Source organism: Channa argus, chromosome 10 (genome assembly GCF_033026475.1).
Source record: "Channa argus isolate prfri chromosome 10, Channa argus male v1.0, whole genome shotgun sequence".
Taxonomy (NCBI): Eukaryota; Metazoa; Chordata; class Actinopteri; order Anabantiformes; family Channidae; genus Channa; species Channa argus.
Window position 1 is genome coordinate 17,847,146 of NC_090206.1, and position 23,346 is coordinate 17,870,491.

Below are 23,346 nucleotides of genomic sequence, written 5' to 3' on the forward strand. Positions count from 1 at the left end.
TCAAGCTGCCACAAAGAGACTTTAAAAAATTACTTTTGTGCACATTGAAGACAGTGTTTATTTGTCTGAGTGAACCTGAAGGGATAAGTGTATTCTGGTGATACCTATGTATAGGTGACAGCTGAGCTGAGTCATACAAGCTGACCTGGGTACCCATTACCTCAGGCCTTAATCAGATTCTTCAGCTGCCGATTGAAGATATGTCAACAGTTAAAACTAGCTCAGATGTCATAATTTATCAGCCTGTCACTGCCACTCTGAGTGTAAAGACATTCCTGCACCATGTGATGTTAATGTGATGTTATGTCCACAGCATATGTTGTGTGAAATGGTTTCTTTCCGCACTGCACACAGTCAATCTAATCCCAAAGGGGACAACTGCTCATTTATTTCCAGCAGTGACTTCTTTGTTTCTTGGTGTTGGTCAGGTTTTACCGAAAACAAGTCAAACAAAGAGTGAATGAAAAGGCCAAAGCTCTGGATGATCACTGATCCGTGGCTCAGCTTTTAAAGTCTCCCACTTCAAATCAAATTGTCCGGCTTCAAGTAGCAGGCTTTGCCAAAGTCCTGCCCCGGGCCGCTTAATGTCAACAACGAGGTCTGAGGGGAACGCAGATTTTTTTCATTTGTCGAGGATGCGTGATGGGAGCAAAGGAAAACTGAGAGCACAGAGGTCACCACACTCACAATTCTTTGAAAAATTTAACCGTTTTATAAAAGGAGCTTCCTGAATCCAATCACAAGAAATTGACGTTTTTAATGAGTATGTCCAGTTTAACATAACCTTTTAATTCATCTTGTGTTAGATGGCAGTTTTTTCTTATATTTTCACATAATAAATTCATTATTCATAATAAAATAAATTCCTATTTTTTAAAATGTGTTTATTTATTATTATTTCTATGAATGTTGATTGTTGCTGCTGCTGGTATTTTGATCTGAATGTATATCACAGAAATTTTATGGTTTGCAATAATGTCTTTGCTATTGCATTGTAGAATATTAATCTATTTAATATATATTTTTATATTGTGTAGTGCTTATTTCATACCTTGTTTTGATGTTTTTTTTTATGTTTCATGTAGAGCACCCTAAAATGCCTATTCACTGAGAGGGTTTAATTAACATTGCATTAATATGCATGTCATTAGCAATGTAACTGAGTGAAATTCCCTGTCCCTTAAACAATTTCCTGAGAATTTAAATCCTACTGTTTAGGCTCAGTCTGTTTCATGCATTTCCTTGATTTCTTTAAAGCTCACTACATTTTCTCAACAGGCACCGCAGCAAAAGAAATAAACACAGGGAAAACATGACTCTTAAAACAACAATTACTCTTTTAATAAAGGATATTTTCATATTTACTGTAAGATTAATCCCACGCGGTCCCATCATTTCAGAAATTCAGGGTGGTTTGTTGGCTTTTAATTTGTGAGATACAGACTGAACCACTCAGGAAAAAGCAATGTCCTCTCATTTCCCTCTTCTCAGGTCTTGATCAAGCTCCACAGTCCTGAGAAAACAGACACAGCAGCCTCTTCCTGAGCCGACCACGTTTCATGTCGGGACAATTAAACAAGTCGCCGCGGCCACTCAGCCCCTGCTCCAGACTCTGAACTCAATTATTACAGAGGCTAACTCCTCATCAGCACAAGTTCACTGACTGTGGCTAATCTTATCTGATCTGTTATTAGCAACATTTTTCATCTTTATGGCAGAGCTAACAAGCCTTTGAGATCATTAATAGCATGAAAAGTTCAGAGCTCACGTTAAGCATGAAGATGAATGAAAGAAGAATCACAGATCATAAATCATCCACCTTCTGCAGTTTGACAGCAGGGGGAAAGTTTTCAGCCACAAGCCGCTCTCATGAAACAGAAAATCACACAGTAAGAGGTAATCTTTGAAGCTAGCAACTAGTTTTATTTAATTTTAATCCACAGCACATTCTGACACAGGAACCAAAAAATGATTTATCACACTAGGAAAATAAAGAAAAGATTACTGAAGAATGTTTTATCAAATGCTTTTTTTTCTCTAAAAAGATGGCAAATTGAGACACAGCTTTTCAAAGAAGAAATAATGAGTCAGTTAGACTTTTCTTGTGGAAAGATCCAGGTGCTCAATTTGTATGAGCTGCAGAAAAACAAGTTAATGAGCCATTTGAAAAGCAAACACAGTAATATGTAAAACTAACACAACTGCATGACTGTAAAAGCAAAAGTAAAATGAGACACAGAGTTACTGAGGAGAGAGAGCTGTCAATATGTTTGTTAACAGTGGGGGGGTCATGGGTTAAGAGCTGGTAATCAGGTAGAGTGATGGGCGAGGTGATTTCAGAAGGGGGAATGACTCTACAGGGCTGCACTGTTTAGCTTGTCTGAGTGTATGTGTGTGTGTGTGTGTGCATGTGTGCGTGTGTGCGTGTGTGAAGGGGGGGGTGTGTGTGTGTGTCTGTGTTTCTGCATGTGAGACATGTACAACAAAGGGGGGACACTAGTTTCATGAATTATATCAGTGAGTTGGTGAAATTATAACCCACTTAGTGAAATGTTCCAGCCAGACACTGAATGGATACACACTTATCGCTCCGCCCACGTCCTCCCACCAGTTTCAGACAGCTCCATCCTTCTGAGAGTCTCGGGGTCATCTGCCAGTGAACAGTTATCAATGGCCTAGCTTAGGCCTCCAGACAGCATTAATCTGTCATGATAACTTTACGTCTGCTCAAATTGCTGCGTCAGTACTTAAAGCTTCATCCTAGTGCTGATTTGGATCTGGTTTCTGTGTTTCTCTTCTGTCTGTTTTCTGATCCACATATTTGGACCAGATCTGACTCTTTGGCCTTGAGTCACAGGTTACACAGCCTCTCATCCTCTTTCTCCACCAGACTCCTGAACCAGAAAACACATAAACATACTAAGCATAGATGAACAAGTGTAGTAGTGTTAATGAGTTTTGGTCCAAATTTAACAGATTATAGAATAGAATAGAACAGAATATTCCACCTCAACATCAAATATTAAGGCTGCTATTAATTATTATGTTCATTATAGATTAACCTGATAGGTTTGGTCAATAACATTTAGGTAAAATTATGAAGCCTCCCCAAAACAATTTTCTAAAGCCAGAAATTCCCAGATAACGTTTTTGAAAGCAGTAGATGTTTTGCCTGGTCTCCAGCTCTTAATGTTACTTAACTGGCAAATCTTTTATTTTGACAATTGCTCCACCAGAATTGACTTTGTTGTGAACACACAGGTCCTTAGCTGGGCAATAACACTTTAACAAAGATTGGTTAGTAGATGGTGAGGAAATATATCCATATTTACAATATATCTCCATGTTCACATAATTGCAGGATTACAATGATGTATCTAACAAATTAACATCTAAAAGCTGTTTTGCCAGCTTCTCTGCAGCTACAGTACAACATTGGTTCTAAACTTTTTGCCTAAACTTGCATATTATTCACTTCTGTTACAACACAGAATTATAACCTGACATAAACTTAGCACAGCACCTTAACTTAGCACATGTTGTACACTATTCAAAATCTATATTTACTTAATTATCAATATACAAAAACATCTCCAAGCGGCTCATTAAAGTTCTTGCAGTTGAAAAACCAAAGATATTTTCATTTATTATGACATGAAAGGCTAAACCTGGTAAATGTGTGATATTTTGCTTGACAAATTACTTAAATAATTCATTTATAATTATAGTTGTTGTTTAGTTTTTTATTAACTTATTTTTCAGCTCTGTTCCCTTTAGTAGCTGTTTCTCGAGCTTTCTAGCATAAACAATGAACATGGACTCAAGTAAACAAGTGAGTTCACTTTGTCAGAAACCTAAACTCAACTTTTAGGCCAACAACAAGAAGTTTTAAAAGCCATTAATTATCTAGACAAAGCGTTTCTGCTGAAACAGTAACTAAAATTATCCTGAGGTCTGTCATAAGTCATTAACACTTTTCAGATATGTCCTCATCTTAATCTATTAAGAAATGCTATTTTATATTTGAACAGATTTCTTTAAACTTGAAGCATTACCATTCACTTAATTTAGGTCCATGATTGGCTTCTTTAAAGGAGCACTTTGGTCTTTCTAAAAATGTATATTATTTTCAACAATTCCTCTACATACAGTAAATGAAAGCCATCAACAAATCGTCTCTACTTCCGGTTATTGTTCATCAGTCTATAACTTGGATGAACTTATTCTTCCGTGCTATAGACCTGTGTTCAAAAAGGATTGAAAACACAAACACAAGAGCTCCCCAATTTGAAATGTGACTAAAAAAAACCTTTAGTGAAATTTTGAATGATTTTTCAAGTGTTTTGGACTGAAGAAAAACCCCTGTGGGTCAGGTGAGCACCTCGCATGGCAGCCACCACCATTGGTGTGTGAATGGTTGAATGGGAATCAACATTGTAAAGCGTTTTGGATAAAAGCGCTATTTAAAGTGGCCATTTTGAAAATGTCTATAAGAAATTGTTTTGAAATTGGCTGGAGTTCTAGAAATTGTTGTGGAAATATCTGACACACCAGATAGTTGCTGTGTCTGTCTGCTGTATTATTCCCAAGCAGGTGCTGCACTGGGAATTTGAAGCCGTGTAACAGCTGCCTGCTGCATCTGGAAACACGGGTGATGAGAGTGATGAAAGTGATTCAAAACAGTGAAGTTGTGGTGTGGAAAACTAAAAACAATGAGCTGTCACAATAAAGCTCAGTAAAGCTGACAAGACACATACAAACTACTTATTAAAGCAGCTTTAAATTAGCACCTACAGTCACCCACTGGTGGATGCAGAAAAATTGAGTTTGTCGCTGGTGAGCTACTTGTTGCTGTGTCATGCAGCAGCGTTAGCAGACCACAATGAACAGCAAGATGAATTGCAGTGTAATATGGTTCACATTAGCAGTGAGCAATAGCAGTGAGCATCTGCCTAAACTGCTCTGAGATGCTTTCACAGGCGATAAGCCACCCAGTAATGGCAGCCTGAGGTCATTAAGGTCTGATGTGCAGACAGTCTGTCACGGCACGGAGAGAATAAACAACCACCATTTTCATTTCTTATTCAAGGTTTTAATCACGGATGAAAAAACATTCAGTAAGTAATGAAAGGGAGGGAAAAAAAAGTTGGCATCAAGTGTGTGCCTTTCCTGTGCCTTAAATGTCTTTGGGACAGTCTGTTGGGTAATGAGAGGGAATTAAAACTGTGGCGAATTTGAAAATGTGTGTGTATAGAGGGGCTGACATTAACAGGCTGGCGTGGAGAGGAGCTGGCAGAAGCCCAGCACACAGTGCTGACAGTGTGAGGTCCTCTTTGCCCATTCTAATGAGGCATTGTGAGGGTCTGGGCTCAGCCCGGCAGTAAGGCCCCCTAGGGATTGTGTGCAGTGGGACAAGGAATGGAGTGTCACGGGAGGAAGCTGGCGGCAGCAGGTTGAGATGGCTGAAGTGCGTCACTCCACATACCAGGATGGCAGATGGTTAAACACTCTCAACTAACAGAGTGAATGACATGAAACGTCTTCAACTTCACATGCAGGAAACTGCATCAAATTCAGGAGATGCTTCCTGTGACCCTAGTTGGCCTGTGATGTCAGCCCTTTGTCTAAAAAAATGTCTTAATTTGGCCAATGTCCGGGTGACATGATTAAAGATGTTTGGTTCAAACTGGACAAATAGTCTTATAGGAAAACTTGTATAACTTGCAGAGATGCTTTTGTTAAAACATCATAGCGCGATTGGAGAAAAGACTGTGAAAATGGACTCTGCTTTTACAGAGTTTCACTTGTTTTCCTGTGTACTTTAGACTCATAGCATATATGAGTTTAAAGTGCATCTTTACATATGAGCACTTTGTCAATGTAAAAAGTAACCAGAGCAGCTGTTCAATTCAAACCTAATGAAGCCATCCCAGTACGTGCTTTGCCTCTTACAGTTCAGTCCTCTCGACAGGTTTTAATAATGTGTGGAACTTTTTTGAGCACTGTAGCAGGATGTCTATTTTCATTTGACCCCCTACAGCACAGATGGGAATCTACAGCAAGGGTGGCTTAGAGTCTGTAGATGTTTAATTGCAATCAGAAACTACAGCAGTTGATTTTATGACGTGAGCCCCTTTATGCAGGAGAAGATAAACTAATTAGTAAAAGCACCTGGTTTGGTGTTTTTGTTAGAGCGTTTTTCATTAGTGTGTCCGTTCCTGCCTGAGGGCTGACTGACAGACTCACTAACCATTAGACCACACTGTCCTAAAGTCTTTTTATTTCTCCAGTGTAACTGTAATGAACTACTCTGACACAAGGTTTGCATTAAAATTTTAGGGATCTCATTTAAGAATAGCAACCTGCAACTAATTTAAGATGGGAATTCATGGCATTAGGACATGGAAGATACGTAGTAATAAAACTGGATCAGCACTAGTGCATTATGATCTGTTATTGCATATTAGGTCCTTAATTTATGCCTTTAAAATCAAATCTTTGGATTGTAACCTGCTACCAACCAACATCAAAATGAAACTAAATGTTAAATATTCTAGGTAACATGGTCTATAATAATGTTATGTTATGGTTTCCTCCCACAGTCCAGAGACATGCCGGTTAGGTTAGTTGGTGATTAAATTGCCCATAGGTGTGAAATGTTGTCTGTGTGTGTCTCTCTGTGTTGGCCCTCAGATAGACTGGTGACCTGTCCAGGGTGTACCCCACCCCTAGCCCTATGACAGCTGGGATAGGCTCTAGTCCCCCTGCACCCCTAAACTGGATAAGCAGTTACAGATAATGGATGGATGGATGGACAAAGATCAAGGAGTCCTGCAAATGATGGTTTGCTCCCCACAGAGACCTGACCTCAACATGATGAAGCCAGCTTGAGATTACATGAAGCGGCACCGAGGTACCCTAAACTAAATCTACAACTGGGGCCAGTTTTTCAAACTGTCGGTACAAACTAATGTAGCTGCCAAGTACCTTTAAAAATAATTCCTAAGAAAGAATTTTTTTTGGCATTGTATTACAAATCTTCCTCACTTAACATTTTTTCACAAGAAGTCAAAATGTACTGTGTGCTGTTTCTATTTGGCCATAATAACAGGGTTATGTACTAATTCAGTCAGTTTTAAACAGGTTTTTCTTTTTTTCTGTATTTAAATCCCTCGTTAATATTTTTCATTTTTATGTGCAATTTCATATGTTCACATTATTTAAGTGATTAATGAACCAAATGACAGCAACTGCCTTGCTGGAAATTACTGGGGATCATCATGAGTAAATAAGGACAACCCCAGGAGAATATTTGTAAGTTTCACGCTGGCATATTACATCCATAATATTGTAAACATAAAATAGTCAAAAAATCCAAAATTGCAAGTATTTTACAGAGAAACAACTTGCAGTAAAATGAAAAAATGCATAAACAATCCTTTTAGAGTATTGAACAATTTTTAACAAGATTTAATATCGCATAGTGTTTTTGTTTTTTTTTTGGTTGTAAATTTACCGTTGATACTTAATCCTGCTCCTCAATGACCCCTACCCTTTTTGTTTTCCCACTATTCGTGACCCACCCCCAGCTGACTGTCTAGATCAGGTGTGTTTAGTCACTCAAAAGCTGGTTGTAAAACAAGCAGACCAGGGCTCCAAGAGGATCAGGGTTAAGAACCCCTGTGATAAACTACTGGTGATCTCAGTGGTAACGCACTGCATCATAAGTTAATCTCATTTGTTTGGGTTGGTTACACCAGACTGACCTGTAGGCAGCAATCTCCATGTCTCTGGCCATTTTCTCAGTAAGCAGCACCTTGTAGTCTTCACACTGCTCCTTCATTTGCGCTTGGAGATCAGCCTCCTGCTGCCGAATCTCATCTATAGCACACTAAATAACACACACATACACTCACAGTTTGGGGGTGGGAGAGTTAACATGAGATTAAATGACAGAATTAGTCAAAACCACTGGTCCATTACAGACTATGATTACATTAATCAGTCCAGTCTCATACCTCCAACTCAGAAATCTCATCCATGTATGCAGCCTTTTTCATCTCAATCTCATCCACCAGCTCCATATTACACTTCTGAAGCTCACCGAGCTCCTTTTGTAGCTCCGAGATCTACAGAAACACAGAGAACTTTCTTACTTCCCTATCTGGAAGTAATACTGATGCCAGGTTACATAACAATGTTCCTGTCATTTCTCGTCAAAATGAGCAACACTTCACCAGAGTAAGCATGGGTAGCTTGGCATTAAAAATAACTTAAAATATCTTATGTACATCATACATCAAAACCTGGCAACTGATAATCCTATATTTACATGGATGGATTACTCTGATGCACATCATACATCAAAACCTCGCAACTGATAATCCTATATTTACATGGACGGATTACTCTGAACAGGCATAGAGGGCATCGTCCCAGTGGCCCAAGGGGTCAAGGGGCCCCTGGGCCACAGCCTGTGGATTAAGAGAGTGTTAATATTAATATTTATGTCGCGGAGCTCAGACAACAGATGTATAAATACTGGAAAGAACATTACCAAAAACACAGGAAATCACAAGTAAGTGAAAGTTGATTAAGGATGAAAAAAATTGCCTCAAAATGATAAAATATGTACAAACTTAGTTTGGTTAGAAAATTAACCAAAAAGACAAACACAAAATGACAAAAATTACCACAAAGAAATTTTGTGCTTGAAAGTTTGTACAAAGACTCCTGGTCCACTTTATAGCCAAAAACCTGCCAATAAATAAATAGATAAATAAACGTAGTCCTAATTAGCAAATGTTACCAACGAAAAAAAAAAAAAAACAGATGTCGACATTGTGCCTGCAACATGCGTATAAAACCAAAACTATGAGCTAAAAGAGAGCAGTTTTACATCCCTGTGGGTTGATCACCATCACTACACATTTGATCAGTTACATTTTTAAATCGACAGAACTTGACCTCTAACTAAAACGTACAAAAACATATTCAGCCCCATTAACCACAGATAAAACAGGTCAATCCTAACTGAGGGGCAGTTCCTCACCCCCTGTCTGAGGCTGTGGTGTCCTGACATGAATAATTACAGCAATCACACAAGTTCAACAATTAGCTGTCACAGCCAGATGGGGATCCAGGCGGTCTTCCTCGTCTTTCAACAAGATCATGTGCGCAGAGAAGACCTGGTTACTTATCACAGGTTGATGATGACTCCCCAACCTGGGCACACACTCCCTGATAGATAAGTGAAATCTGGCTGCTCACGAGATTTTTAATGTTCAAAGCCAGTCAGTGCCTACTCCATTATATACATCTCTGCGTCAGGGCTGATTTCACCACAATCTGTTTGTTTGGCCATGTTGTGTCTCAGTGAGAAACCAGACCTGAGGCATCCATCACTGGCGAGAGAGGAAACAGAGCAGATCAGGCCATGCTGTCCATCCGTCATCCTGGGCTGAGCAGAACTGGGGCTTGTGTGCTGCATATTAGAGAAAACTAGATGATGTTGGGAGAGTTGTGCTGTGGGTACAGATGCTCAGTGTTTATTTAAAGAGCTGGAGCTAAAGCCTCAGAAACAGTAATGAGAACCAAACCAGCGTGTTTGTTACAGATGTGGTTAGTGTCAGCTGTGGACTGTGGTCTGTGGTCGCTGATGGATGTTAAAGAGCGTGAACTAAGAGGAGGTCAGCCAGTAATTTCACCTGAGTCACAGCTTCATGGTTTGTCTCTATGTCATTCAAAGCCCAGTTGCCTCTCTGCTGGCTGCTGGATGAGAAACATAGCATGAAAGTTTATTTCTTCACTGCCATTTACGTGTGTGGGGTTTTGAGATGTTTATGTGGCAGCAGCAGCTCTGAAAGACCGTACTTAATAACTGAGGACACACGGGGTAATAAATCCTGTCTGAGATGAAGCCGAGCCCTTCTCATCTCCTGCTGAAAGTGTCCACAGAGTAAACACTCTGGTCAGCAGGATGTCCCACACTGTTGCTCTGCTGTCACTCAGCTGTCCTCCACTCCCTTCGCCTGCTGTGGGAATCCATTCCTTTCCACTAGCACCATCTGATTTAGGAGCCGATTGCCAGCACAGAGCAGTTGTGGCTTGTAAGTCACATCTTCTCTTGGCAGTAAAGAGGTGGGAACCTTATTTCGGGAAAATTTGACTCTCTAGTTATGTAGTGAAAATGATGAATTGTATTATATTGTAAAAGTAAGACTTTAAGTGTTTGTTCACCCCAATAAATACGCATCTGATTTATTAACAGTGGTAAATAGACATGCAGACAGTTTTAGTTTCAGATGGTTAAAGATTGAAATTATGTTTGTGGTGCAGCAGAGCTTTAAAAGCTACATTCAAGTAATCAGCTGTAAAATTTCTTTCAAGAAACAATCTCCTAATTTCTCTGAAAAATCCTTAGAGGATGCAACAAAATTTCTTGAAACAGTAGTTCTATAGTTCTGCTAAGAGATAAATAAAACGTCTTTTCCAAGTTTGTAGACAAGACAAAGCTACCACTAGCTGCTGGCTGACTGAAAAGCTCATGTTGATCGCTGAAATTCTGAAAATAACTGCACCCAAACAAGACACAGTCCAGCATTTTAACCGTGAGAAAACCACAACCTGCAGTCCTTACATGTAGTCTTCTGCGTAGTTGAAAGGAACGACACGTTTTATAGTTACCGTAGATGATTTTGACTGATTTCTGAGTTAACCTGTTGCTTCTGTCAAAGAGCCCCAGAAAACTGACGTTGATGATGAACACAAGCACAAAAAGCAAGATTTTGGGGGGCTTGAGCACTCCAACGCAAAGAGCCAGGAAAGAATTAAACCAGAACCAATAAAAAAAAGAAGAATAACAGACCCACTCTACAACTGACGAGCCTGAGATGGTGACTGACTGCACCTGCCACATGTCTCCTGGAATGACACCTACAAGGAAAGACAATAACCGAACTCTCTGCAGGGAAGCTCATAAGACTGTTCCTGAAATGTCAACATGAAATTACACAAACATGCATCAGGCTCATTTGGCATGTGTTTCCCTTATACTTGGACAACTCATGCAACATTTGTTTTTTTTTTTCCCCTCTCTCGTCTGACACGTTGAGGTTTGGAAGATGTGGGAAACAATACACAGAGATGGTTATCGCAAAACCTTGGCAAATAAAACTACATCAGCCTTTATGAGAAACCATTTTTTATGCAATTTTTGTGAAATGGTGCATTGAAAACAGATGAAAATAAAAGTCCACTCACCAGCATCTTTATTTCACTGATGTTCTTTATCTTTGAAAGATCTTTGACCCTTGACCCTGCAGCTCCCCTCACCTTCAGTTTCTTAGCAGCACCACTGTGAAGCACAGCAGATGTTGCTGCCCAACACTTGTTCTGCGAAGACAGAAGCCGAGGAATAAGTGAACGTGTAGAAGATTGTAGTTTGAGTCTCCAAACCTCCAGGAGCACAGAGCAAACTGTTCTCTCTGACAGGGGAGCAATCAGCCTGAGGGTTAAACCTCTCTCCTCGTGTAGACCACATTTCAGGTTAGATGGAACAAATACAGTCAAAATAGGCAACATGAGGGTGCACAGGTGTGTGGGAGTCAGCCAGCAATCACAATTACTGCTCAAACCCAATAGCATCATTTTAGCATTGAGACAATTGCGTCTTGTAATCGTGGCCAGGCACAGACGGGACGGTGTCCAGCTGGCGAGGGAAGAGATTGAGTGGGAGGGAGAGAGATTGGATAGACCAGATTTAGGGGAAACAAGATACAAATCTACACAACTAGACGGACACACAAATATATGAATATGCCAGATACCCTTCAGCCTTCCCTCCAAATGAAGGACACACATACACTATAGTGCCAAATCCATTGCTGCTGAGGAGCCTGGGAAGGCGGCCAGCAGTCTGATTACAGCCCTGACCTCTGAACCAGGCAGACATCCTTACCCTAGAGGGGGTCAGACCTACCGGAGCTATAGGCTGACCCCAATCCAGCACCTCTGAGCTTGTAAAACACACACACACACACACACAGGTAGACAAAAGACATTCTGTTAAGGTCCAGAGCTACACCTCTAATTCTCAAGTTCTTCTCTTGTGTTGTGGTAAGAGGGAAAGAAAACAAGTGGGAGTATCGCTGTGTGATTGGTGAAAGTTGAGATTTACGTCTGGACATGACCGGGCCGTATCCGAGGGAGAGAGAGGCTAATGTGGTGAAAACACGGAGGATCGAGTGGTCAGTAGGAGGATGAGGACAGCAGCTGGTTTCTGGATAGTGTCCCTGAGTGGTGGATCAAGTACTTACAGTCTTTATTTAAACAAATGTAGCAGTTTACTGATTTAAAATACTTAATTACAACTAAAGGCTCTGTATTGAAATGTCTACTTAAAGCTACAGTATTGTATGTAACTTTATATGAATACTTTTGGGTAGAAATCTGCTGCTTAGCTTTTCCTAAAGAGGAGAGGTGCTGTCCAATCCTACTTTGACCCAGATTCATTGAACAAAACTGGCAGCAGCAAGATAGATAGAGGCTCAGCCTTCTAACAAATCATATAATTTCTATAATTCCAGCCTAATTTCATGACGACCTGAACCACTGGGCAGAGTGAAGCGAAGCTGGGAAAGGGTGGGGTAGGTGCAGCAGAGTGGTTGGACTCTCTGGAGTCTCTTGAACTCCCCAAATTTGCCAAATCAATAACATTTTCTGATGTTTCTGATTACAACCCTTATTAGAAAAAAAAAAATTACACAGAAAATAATGTGACACAGAGCCCATTCAGTAGCTTTTGTTGTAACTGGACACAAAATAAAGGTTGGAAATCACTGGTTTCATATTTCATCTTATCAAATATATATGTTTTATGGTAAATCTTAATCTGAAAAGTAATTAGTTACTAAAGGTGTTCAAGGTGAATCTATAGTTATTTACTACTACTAGTCTTACCAACTGAGATACAGCCGTAAATGTACTTAAGATACTTTCTAGTAATGTTGTGTACTGTATGAGGATTGTCCATTCATGTGCATGTCTGTGTGGTTCAATAAAAACCAAGGACTGTGGTTCTTCAGCTACTTGAAAGCTTATGGCACGAAATGCTTCCTCTTCATGTTTATGAGTTTTATGCAACAGTGTGTTTCACCTGGAGGCTCTCGGCCAGCTGGCAGTAATACTCCTTTACATCCAAGGCTGCAGCGATGTCAGGGCTGCCAAATTTAATAGCTGCCATGGCTCGTGTCATCCTTTCAGCTGGCTCCCGTAGACGCCCCACTGCCTGCTTGTACACAATTAGTGAAGAAATATTCAGATCTTTTTTAAGTGGTGGCATTAACTAAGAACATTTATTTACCTATTTGCAATTTTAGTTGTTTTTATAGGTATTTTACTGTGGTATTTCCATTTGATGGTACTTTATACTTGTACTGAATTTACATTCCAACTTTATTTACATTCCTGTGGTTATTTTTAAATTTATTTTTTACACACACAAAACATGTGGACTCTCTGTAAACTAACAATCGCTCTAACAAGAAGTAAAACTTTGCTACTGTACACCTCAACCAGCTTCAAAAACCAAATCTGCCTTTACCTAAAACTACAGTATGTTATAATTTTACTTGAGCCAGTATTCAAGGAGTACTTTTACTTCAATACATCTGGCACATTCTGTTCATTATAAGATACATACAGAACTTATACTGCTTCTTGTATCAAGTAAACTACTGCATAAAAAATGTCATATAAGTAAAAGTACAAAAATATTATCTGCAAAAATGCTCAGAAATAAAAGTAATAGAGAAAAAACAGCCCTGTGAGTGTTATTTTTATACTGCATTATTAGACTTTTACTGTAAATGGATAATTTGTAAGTATTTCTTTACTGTTGTATTTGCTCGAGGTATAAATAGTACCTACTTAACTGTATATATTGCTGGATGGATTTGATTATAATGCTTTTATTAAATTAATTACCTTGTTAATAGGGATACAAACAATGTAACTGAGCAAAAGGTACCTCTGAACTGTAGAGTACAAGTAATAATAAAAAGCTATTTAGGTGAGTCATCACTAAGAATACAAGCACACACATACAGTACAACAACTTAACATGTATGTCTTGACTTTTCAATATTCAGTAAAATAAAAGTCATACTACACAGAAAATGAGCTGTTACAAGGCCACAGTGGCAGTCTAACATTCGTCTCCTTCCCCTGCACCTGAGTAATGACATGGCTGCTGATTTGTCAAGGGAATATGTGATATCTGGAAGTGTCGATCATAACAACAGTTAATAAAACAAAGGGAACTTCTGTTTTCATTTGGTATTCAGCTGCATTTCCCGGACTGTGAGTTATCGAGCCAGTCCCAGAGGGAGTGTGTTAAACGTTGGGCTTTGCAGAGAAAAACGCAGAGTGATGGAGAGGCCCCTGCTCCTGCTGCCTCCCTCCCTTTCTCTCTCTCTGCCCACAGCCTCTAGATCTGATACTGGACACGTCTGTCATCTCCTGGAGAGTTAAAGAATGCTGTAAAAGGTGGAGGAAGCAGGGTGTGTGGTATCGGTAGAGGCAATGATGTGTGTTTGATATGGTCGCAAATGTGCAATTGTTATAAATCAACAGCTCAATATTTTGGCTTTGTCTCTCTCTCTTTGTCTCTTTGCTTTCTTACCAAGACTTTGAGGACAAGAATGACAGCACCATATTCCATTTTGTTAAATATAAAGGTTTTGTGTGCATTCATGCCTCCTTTAAAATGTGCTTCGCATTCTGTCTGAACACACAATGTGGCCATAGCCACTACAAAGACTGGAAACAGCTTTGGCTCTGTCCAAATGTTATAACATTGACCAACCAGAATCTCTTCAGCTCACTAATTAACACATCTTGTTTGTCTAAACCAAAGATTAAAAAAAATTATTTGAGGCTTTAGGCTGTTTCTTCGTTGCAAACAATAATAAATTCCTGCATTTGCTTCTAGCAAAGACCAACTGTGGTCTAACACATGACCAACTGTAATTGAGAATTTCTACGGCACTTAGTTTAAAATAAAAAAACAAGACATAATTAGTTGTTCAGCTAATGCAACTGCAAGGCAAAAGCTAATGTCTTCTTGTGCCAGTTCCAAGTCTGGATAAATGCAGAAGGTTGTGTCAGGAAGGGCATCCGATGTGAAACACATGCCAAATTAAACGTGCGTATCATGATTTTCACAATGAATCTGACTTACATACATGATCGGTCAGTCCGCGGGTTAACAACGACCGTCACCAGTGCTGTTGACCTACAGGGGGCCGGTGGAAATTGGGCTACTGTTGGTCGAAGAAGGGGAGGAGGAAGGGGTGTTCGTAGGCAGAGAGAGAAGAGGAAAGCTAAGAGTGTAGGACTGACAGTAACAGTCCCTGGGGACTTTGACAGGCAAGGCTAGAGAGTTGACATGATGCTGAGAAGAAAGGTGGATATACTGTGTGTCCAGGAGACCAGCTGGAAAGGTAGCAAGGCTCAAAGCTTAGGAGCAGGGTTCAAGTTGTTTTACCATGCGTCTGATAGGAAGAGAAATGGAGTAGGAGTTATCCTGAAAGAGGAGTTTGTGAGGAATGTTCTGGAGATGAAAAGAGTATCAGACAGGTTGATGAGTCTGAAGCTGGAAATTCAAGGCGTAATGTTCATTGCTGTTAGTGGTTATGCCCCACAGGTAGGATGTCAGTTAGACGGAAGAGAAATTCTGGATTGAGTTAGATGAAGTGATGCAGAGCATCCCCAGAGGTGAGAAAATGTTGATTGGTGCAGATTTCAATGGACATGTAGGTGAAGGGAACAGAGGTAATGAGAATGTGATGGGCAGGTTTGGTCTTCAGGACAGGAATGCAGAAGGACAGATGGTGGTAGACTTTGCAAAGAGGATGGACATGGCTGTAGTGAACACGTTCTTCCAGAAGAGGCAGGAAAATAGGATGACATAGGGGAAAGAGTAGCGGAAGCTCGGCTAAAGGCAGAGGTGAGCATTTGTGAGCAGTAATATGGTTTTGTGGCTAAAAAGAGTACAACCGATGCAGTATTTGCTTTGAGGATGCTAATGGAGAAGTACAGAGAGGGTCATAGGGAGTTGCATTGTGTCTTTGTAGATTTAGAGAAAGTCTATGACAGGGTGCCGAGAGAGGACCTGTGGTATGAGGAAGCCTGAAGTGGCAGAGAAGTATGTTAGAGTGGTGTAGGACATGTATGAGAGCTGTAAGACCGTGGTGAGGTGTGCTGTAGGTGTGACAGAGGAGTTCAAGGTGGAGGTTGGTCTGCATCAAGGATCAGCTCTGAGCCCCTTCTTCTTTGCTCTGGTGATGGACAGGCTGACAGGTTAGACACGAATCTCCGTGGTCTATGATGTTTGCAGATGACATTGTGATTTGTAGCAAGAGCAGGGAGCAGGTGGACGAAAATCTAGAGAGGTGGAGGTCTGCTCTGGAAAGCTGAGGAATGAAGGTCAGTCGCAGTAAGACAGAAGTATGTGTGTGAATGAGAGGAACCCAGGTGGAACATTGAGGTTACAGGGAGCAGAGGTGAAGAAAGTGCAGGACCTTAAGTACTTAGGGTCAACGGTTCAGGTTTGGAGATAAAGTCAAAGAGGCCAGATTGAGGTGGTTTGGACATGTTCAGAGGAGAGACTGTGAATATATTGGTAGAAGGATGTTGAGGTTGGAGCTGCCAGGCAGGAGGTCTAGAGGAAGACCAAAGAGGAGATTAATGGATGTAGTGAGAGAGGACATGAAGTTAGTTGTTGTGAGAGAAGAGGATGGAGAGGACAGAGTTAGATGGAGGCACATGATGTGGTGACCCCTTAACGGGAACAGCCAAAAGGGAAAGAAGAGAATCAGTTGTTCAGCTTTAGCAATGCTGATCAATTTGCTCTATTTGGACAGAGCTAAATGAGCTGTTTCTAAGCTAAGGAGCCTCATACTTCAGTCTCTAAAAATTTGCAATGTTGCGATTGCAACAATTCATTCAACCAATCCCCTGTGAATTCTGCAGGACCTTGCAGGACCTGAAAACATCATAAAATCACTGCGACATGCGTCTCACTTGTTTAAGCTAAAAGCTGTCGTGAAATCAAGAAACGTTAGGCCGCAACCGTCACAAAAGAGTCTGTGAAGTCCTGGAGGGACTGATATTTACTGCACAGACATGGGAGTGGTATCAATCGTTTCATTTATCCATCTGCCAAAAACCAATGAACATATGTCGCAAAATGTTGAATTAATCCCTTTTGTATTCAGCTGAGCACAAGAAATGAAAACGTTTGACTTGTTGCATTCATTAACTACATATTTTGTATTTTAATCCTCTCCCCATATGTTTCTGTTGACGTTTTTGGCTGAGTGTCTTCAGCAAGGTGAGCGGGGTCATCACAGCTGTGTTTGTCACCCAAGATCCTGGTGTTTCTCCAACACTTCTGTGTGACCTAAGTTCTGCAGTACACTTTGAGTCATTTTCATTACCTCTTCCTGTTTCATCAAACTACAGCCATAAATCTTCTCTCCCTCTCACCGTCATGTCCTGGGCCTCCATATTGTCCAGCTGCTCCTCGTAGATAGACACTTGCTCCCTCAGCGCCAAACACTCTGCTGTCACAGCATCCACTTCCTGCACAGAAAAAGTTTAGAGAGAACAAAGCTGAAAGTAAAGAAGTTAATTTCTGGAGGTGTCTGAGGGGAGCACTCTGCAGTTTGGGAACTAAATCACACCACAGGCTGAAATAAAGTGGAAAAAGTCTTTGTTGCCACCCTGAACACCCATTATAAGACCCACCAGCACCAGCACATCCACCCTGTTATACTGAACAGCATGCACACACCGCAATGCAGAGGAGAGAGGAGGAGGAGGTGGAGGAAGATGTGAAGGGGGCTAACTAGACACAAAAGCCCTGTCTACCAATCCATTCACCAGCAGGGGTTCTCAGCTCATCTACTCTTTTTAAAGAACTAGATTAATTGGAGTTGGCCGCAATTACCGTGGGTGCCTGCATTTACATTTGGACACATGCAGGGAGGGTTTGGTTGTGGAGCTGAAAAGCCTTTTGGGAGGGTGACAGGGTCCTTTGATGGACAGCATAAGCAAAAGTAGTCTGGTCCTGTTGCTGCTGCTACCAATGTTCAAATAGGCAACGCTGGTACGTGCTGTAAATCACATTCTGTGCAACTCCATAAGCAGCTTAAAAAGTTAATTTGGCAAATCAAATCAAACAGTAATATATCAAGAAAAAAAGCATGAATTCCTTTTAACTTTGCTTCGGTTTCCGCCAACACCTGAAGAATTCTCTCTCTCTTCACTTGCTAAATGCTCCACTGTGTTCAGCAGCAACAATATCTAACTTTGACTGTTGTTTGGCGTCGAGCAGGTAGTTTACAGCTGCCCAACGTGAATGGAAACAATGACGGTGGTGAGATCAGTGAGACCATGGGCTGTAAAACTGAAACACTGAGCTGAAAAGCCACTAAAAACACTCCACACAGCAGTGGCAACCACTGAGGGACCCAGGCAAGGACGGCCATCAAGGCCCTCCAAATAAACCCTCTGTCATTTTTCCTCCTCTGAGGATTATTTTATTACGTGAGCAGTTATATTTAACACTGTATACACTGTATCTGACTAACTTTCCAGTCATCAGATGATGGGGCAGCTGTAGTGCACTCTATAGGGTTGATAGTTGTCACGGCAAAATGACACATATTTTTGGGGAGGTGAAAAATTTGCCTACTTACTGTAGGACTACAAGTAACAAAGATATTTTTGTTTGTTTGGAATACAACATCAGCACCTTTTGTTGGCAAACAGCTACCTGTGGTTGAGAAGCAACATGCATTTAAAGTCTCATCTGGCCACATGGTGAACAGAAGTACAATATTACCTCTCTCCCAGCTCTGTTTTAGGTCTCTGAGGGAAATATCTGGAACTTTTAGCTGCTAAATGCTTCACTATGTTCACCCTGTAGTAGCTAACTATGACTCTCCTCTGTCTGATGCTGTGCAGGTTGTGCACAGCTAGAGCTTTATTTACTGCAGCTGAGAAGAGATTCTATCAAATCACTGTGAGACAATAAAGAGGAAAATTTTGTGGGCCTTGAAAATGGGGCAAGATTGAAGGGAACGACACAATAGCCAGTCGTACACTTTAAAATAAACCAATCGTGCCTTGTTCTATCACTGTCAGTCTGCCATTATGCTAAGAGAAATGCAGCTAGTTGTGGGCTGAGCTGTGTAATATTCCTTCCTCTCCTCCGCATCTCTGCTCATCCTCTACCTCCCTGTTGGTTTCCCACCACGTCTTGTCACTCTGCAGCTGTTTCCAATTTAGAACCAGAAAACTGAGCCAGCAGGAACATTGCAGCGCCGTGCTACAGCCTGCATTACATTTGTAAAGGAGAAATTAAAGCATCCCTCGCATCTGGCTTGGCTGGGAGGAGATGGGCTCTGGCATGTGTGAGGGACAGGATGGGATTTGGAAAAGTTGGTGGCTCAGGTTGCAGTGGGCCACCAGCCCAGACTGTGTGACTGCTGGTGATCATTGGGTAGCGCTACAGAGGAGCATCTGTGCAATTTCAACTGATTCACCACAAGGCCAAGCAAGAAGAGGAGCACGGAGATGCTAGACAATACTGCCATCTAGTGCTGAAGATTCATTATCACAACAAAGGTCTGATCAAGTACAGTGGAGTCACATAATAAGGTGTTATGCAGTCACAGATGACTCCATTTAGATTAACTAGTCATAATTTACTCTTGTGATCAATTTTGTGTCATGTTTTACTACTCAAAACTAGACAGAGCTTTTGGAAGTCTAAGAACAAAAAACTGATTACATCATCACAGTAAACTCAGCTGAATCTTAGAGATTAGACGAATAGCAGACATATACTGAGAAATAAAAACTGTCCTTTGCTGCTTCAACATTAGCAAGTTTTAATTATATCTTGTCTCTTCACAGAAGTGTTATGTTAAGTTGCTGAAGTGAACTATTTTTAATCTTATGACTAAAACCAACTGGTTTTGAGAGACAAGTCATCAACACCTCATGAGCAGGAAATCACATTTAGGCCATAACAACATCAACTAAAGAAATTTGAACTAGAAGATTCATGTTTATTGTACAGTGAAAACCTGAGCATCTGTTTTTCACTTTACAATAAGCTGCAGTTATTGTTAGCTCTTAGATAACACTTTGTTGACTTTCAATATACTCAAACTTAGATTGGTAGTATTTTTACGACTCCACATCAGCAACAGCCATAGGGTGAGGAATTTCTTCAAATCTGGCGCAAGCAACAACTAATTTAATTATGGCGGTCAAAGGTCACAGTTATTATGATGTTAAATCTTGTCCCTTCGTCCAATTTCTATGAAAGTGATATCACAATAATACCTTGACAGAATTTCATTAGCTTTACTGCATACATCGACTCAAGAACAAACTGATTACATTTTGGGGGTTAAGGCTCAAAGGTCAAGGTCACTGTGACTTTACATCCATCCTTTTTTGTGAATGTGATATCTCAAAAGGAGCTTAATGGAAAACACAAGCATCCAACTTGCCTGTAGGGAATTTCATTACATCTGGCACAAGTGGCCACTTGGACTCATGGATGAACTTATTAGAATATCAGCCTGGACAGACATGCATGTAAACTGAAGCTGGACTGGTTCATGGAGGCATACAACCGTAATTTGACAATTCTAACTGAAACATTATGGAGATCTTTAAATGTAAAGATAATACAACAGAATAGTTAGAGGGGACCTTCACTGCTACTGACTTGCTTCGTTTGGATTAGGTTTGGCTAGTACATGTAACTGAATGCCAGAAAACTTCCATCTGACTTCCTTATATAAAAATATCTCTCTACTTCTAGCTGAAAGACGACTCCAGATGACATCACTTGGAGGAACCTTTGGTTCACATTTTGTCATCTCATTCCTCATACAATGAGGTTCGTAACAAGGGTCCTCATCTGAACTCCTAATGATGAAAATCTCCACCATGTGATATCATCTGGAGGAGTTTTTCAGCTAGAAGCAGATTAATATTTTAATATAGGGAAGTCAGAGGAAAGTTTAAAAGCATTAATGTATATTTACACTCTAAACTAAATCATAACGAGCAAGTTGAAAATTGCTCCCTACATTAAATTTGCCCTTTAATGTACTGTTGTTCATTTGTTTTGTTTCGAGTCAAATTCCGATGGAGAGGTTATTAGGATTCTCAACCTCAGTGTTCCTAATTTAATGATTACCTCAGCAATATCTTGACGTTCCTGCTGGAGGAAGATCCTCTGCTGTGCAGCTTTCTCGTATTCATCCTTCAGATATTCAAGCTCTTTGTGCAGCTCTACAGTCTCATCCACAATCTCACCCTGCAGGGATACACAGTGAAGACAGTGATGGATGTTGACAAGGGTATGTATCAGGCTGCCTCTCACTGCATAAATCAGACTGATGGGATGGCATGAGACATGTAGTGGACTGAGGAGATTTAATTAGGCATGCCATCAGAGGCAAAACATGCAGCAGACACACCCATCAGCAGCACACCCCTACCTTTTCCTTGCGCAGTCTTTCCACCACTGCAGCCAGATTATATCCATGCTTAGCCACAGCTGTGGTGATGCTGGAGGAGGCTTGCTGATTGTTCAATTTCTCCTCTAGCTCAACAATCTGACACTCAAGAGACTCATTTTCCATCTCAAAACAACGGGCCTGCAGGGCACACAACACAGGGACATAAAAGTCCCTATTTATACAGTATGTGCCTGCTGTAAAAACATTACCAAGAACAAATGCTTTACACAGCACAGGGAAAGTGCAATGCTGATGTGGCACTGGGAGCAGTAACAGGGTTTGCCCTCACCAGCTCAATGAGCCTGACCAGGCGGTCGTTGAGGGCAGCGATGGTGGTGCGATCCTGGACAAACTGGTTCATACCCTCCTTGTTGAGAGACCTGGCAGCCTCAAAGTCTATCGTGTCACAGCCACACTTGTCAACAACCACACCCCTGACAGGAGGACACAAAACAACAATGACTGGAGGGAACTTATTTGACCCCCATTATCCCCCACCCGCTTTCTGAGTATGCATACAGTATATAGTCTGATATTCCTTAGAGGCTACACTAGACTAAAAATCTGAACTAAAATCTGCCTTGACTACAGCTTCAGTCTTTAAATGCTTCAGTGCCCGTCACGGTAAACAAACACTGGAGAACATGATGATTATTCTTTTCCGTGAAGGCTGTCATCAGCATTCAAACTACCTCAATGGAACACATTACCCGTTGTAGAAAATAACTAAGTTCATTTACTCAAGTTATGTACCCAAGTGCAACTCTGGGATGATTGCACTTTATTTTTCATTTATACCACATTTATACTACATTTCAGACAGATATTTGTTTTTCCCTGTATACTCAAGTACATTTGTTTGAAAGCAACTTTGCTGATTCAATGTAATTAATAAAATAATCAAATTAATTTATTTCTCTGAAACAGGTTATTCTTCATTATAAAGTAGTTTTTGTATTTAAAGCACATTGCCTGATATTAAATTATTTCCCAAGTAAAGTGTTGAATTCAGAACCTCTACATATAACAAAATATCTTCAGTGCTGTATTGATACTTGTCATTCAGTAAAAGATCTGAGGACCAATTATTAAATGGTTTATAGTTTGAAAAAGAATTGTATACTTCCACCAAGTCAATTATTTTATTATTTAATGTTAAACACTCATAATACATTGAAGTGCTGCAAACTATAAATTATACACTTTTTATAAATGCTTTAATGGCTAGATTAATGCAAAGAGTTGGACCATCAGGACCAAACTGCCTTACAATAAATATGTGCTTCTATTCAGTATCTTAAAGCCTTTTTGCATACATTTAAGCAAAACTTAACAGTAACCTATCACTATCACCTCAAAGTGTACAGGCTAGAGTAAAGCATTAGGTCTAAATCAAACTGAGTCCTCATCTATCCAGAGAGGCCGCACTGACCTGACAGAGGCCCGGTACAGCCCTGCACACTGCATACTCAACCCTCCATTTTGACTCCAGTTTTCCTCTTCAAACAGTTTGCGGTAGGAAGACACCCTGAGCATGGCCATTGCTTTATATAGATAAAAACTGAGCAGCAACAACAACAGGCAAACCGAGACAGCAGGTCCAACTTGGGATTTTATATCCGCAGAGAAGCAGAATGTAGCACTGAGGTGAAGGGTCTTTCATTAGCCAGAGAAGAGACCAACTATAGAGTCAACATCAGCCACTAACGATCTCACATGGGCCTGAGGATTG

At 40.5% G+C, this 23,346-nt stretch overlaps 1 protein-coding gene across 1 annotated transcript; it reads right to left on the reverse strand.

Moving 5' to 3' along the window:
- Nucleotides 1-1,387: 1,387 nt before the first annotated feature.
- On the reverse strand, nucleotides 1,388-23,269 carry vimr2 (vimentin-related 2). Its single transcript, XM_067517722.1, has 10 exons — nucleotides 23,047-23,269; nucleotides 21,904-22,048; nucleotides 21,594-21,752; nucleotides 21,290-21,409; nucleotides 17,551-17,646; nucleotides 13,157-13,288; nucleotides 11,263-11,394; nucleotides 8,019-8,129; nucleotides 7,767-7,891; nucleotides 1,388-2,894 (listed from the first exon to the last, which is right to left on the reverse strand). The coding sequence occupies exons 1-10, from the start codon at nucleotides 23,154-23,156 to the stop codon at nucleotides 2,852-2,854; spliced, it is 1,173 nt and encodes a 390-aa protein (XP_067373823.1). The 5' UTR covers nucleotides 23,157-23,269; the 3' UTR covers nucleotides 1,388-2,851.
- Between the last annotated feature and the right edge of the window lie 77 nt (nucleotides 23,270-23,346).